At 38.9% G+C, this 1,667-nt stretch overlaps 1 protein-coding gene across 1 annotated transcript; it reads right to left on the bottom strand.

Moving 5' to 3' along the window:
- Positions 1-313: 313 nt before the first annotated feature.
- Positions 314-1,426, bottom strand: LOC128199792 (uncharacterized). The gene has a single exon (XM_052890963.1). It carries the CDS (start codon positions 1,424-1,426, stop codon positions 314-316), a length of 1,113 nt encoding a protein of 370 aa, XP_052746923.1.
- Positions 1,427-1,667: the final 241 nt, after the last annotated feature.

Here is a 1,667-nt window from a genome sequence, read left to right as displayed (position 1 = left end):
AACTCGTAACAAACCATCGCTGTCTAAAAACGGATTGAGAAAACCACGACTATACTCTTCTTACCGAAGAGGATCCGATTTTAGTGATATATTCTACTTCACATGAAAGAACCCTTGCTAAACTCCTTACTACTCGTTCTTTCTATTAAGTTTTGCAATGAGAATCCTGAAAAATCCACTCTTCTTTCTACTTTTAACAATAGCTCAATTCTATCAAACTTTCTTTCTAAATTGGTATCTTGGCATTCTTGATGTGGACTGTAATTAATAACTTCTTCGCTCAGCCAAGATTCCATGTTCTACTTAAATCTTATCACCATCGGCAGATATCTTTTATCCTTGATCGTACGTAAGCAAACATTGCAGAAATGATAGTTGGGGCGATCCATCTTATAGGATCGAACCAACGCGAAATGTCCGGAGTAACCTTCTTCTTCGTTACTGGAAGTTGTATAGGAGGGAGACGAATACTATATTTAAACTTGTAGGTACTGCTATCCCAAGTAAGTCCTAATACTTTCTGTGTAACTTCAAGTTCTTTTTCAGTTCCTATTTCTAACTCTGCCTGCTTGTTTCCTCTTCCCTTTTCTAATTTCTCCATAGTTGCTTTACTACTGCTAGCTCCTTTCTGTACCACTATTCCTCCCTTTTCTAAGATATAACTTATTTCATTTTTTAATTGCATGCACTCTTCTACTGTTTGATAGCCCGTCATGAGGTCATTCGTGTAAATGTCTTGCAGGATTTTCTCTACAGCAGCAGCGTTGTATATATCTTCATTTGTGGCTAGTTGCTGCAGGACATTAGCAGCAGGGTAATATGCATACGCTTTCCCGAAAGTAACACGTGACATTCTGTCCTGTTGTGTTGTTCCAGATTCATCTCTCCACAAAATACGCTGTAACTGGTCTGCATCCTCTAGTGTAACTTTAACTTGTTGATATATCTTATCAATATCCGATACCAAACAAAGTGTATGGTTTTGCCATCGCAAAATGATATGCTTCAGAGTATGCTGAAATGATGGACCTACAGGATGATCATTGTTTGAGTTTACTTCGGTAATTCCAGAGCAAGACGCATCGATGACAACTCTTACTTTCGTCGTTGATTTATCTTTAAAAACTACGGCGTGATGCGGTAAATATACTACGCCAGGCTCATTGCATTGCTCATCAGGAACCAACTCCGGCAATTTCTTCATGGCAATTTCTCTTAACTTCCGATGTTTACCGATTGGATTGTCTTCACAAAAAGGACTCTTCACCATGTATCGACCACCATTATTTCTAGAAACTGTTCTCTCAAAAATCGTTTCACACATAACTTCATCATCAGTCAACATTTTCTTCTTGTTAGAAACCTCATCCGATTCTAACTCCCAGAATTTTCTTAATATATCGTCCTCTTTAGACTGGGCGTGCATGCTGACGATTACGTTCGTAACCTGGTGCGATTCAGACTTATCTGATTGAATTTTACCAGATAAGATCCAACCCAGTAGGGTTTTCTGCGCTATTGGACACCCAGGCGGACCTTTGATAAGACCTTCTACTAATATCTGGCTATATACTTCTGCACCAAGCAACAAATCTATTTTATTTGGTATGCCAAACCTCGTATCGGCTAACTTCAGACTAGAAAGTTCTGGCCAAAACGGAACGTCA

The sequence above is a fragment of the Bicyclus anynana genome, unplaced genomic scaffold (genome assembly GCF_947172395.1).
Source record: "Bicyclus anynana unplaced genomic scaffold, ilBicAnyn1.1 scaffold_38, whole genome shotgun sequence".
Classification (NCBI taxonomy): Eukaryota; Metazoa; Arthropoda; class Insecta; order Lepidoptera; family Nymphalidae; genus Bicyclus; species Bicyclus anynana.
Note: the sequence above shows the minus strand (reverse complement) of the source record. Positions and strands in the feature narration are given on the sequence as shown.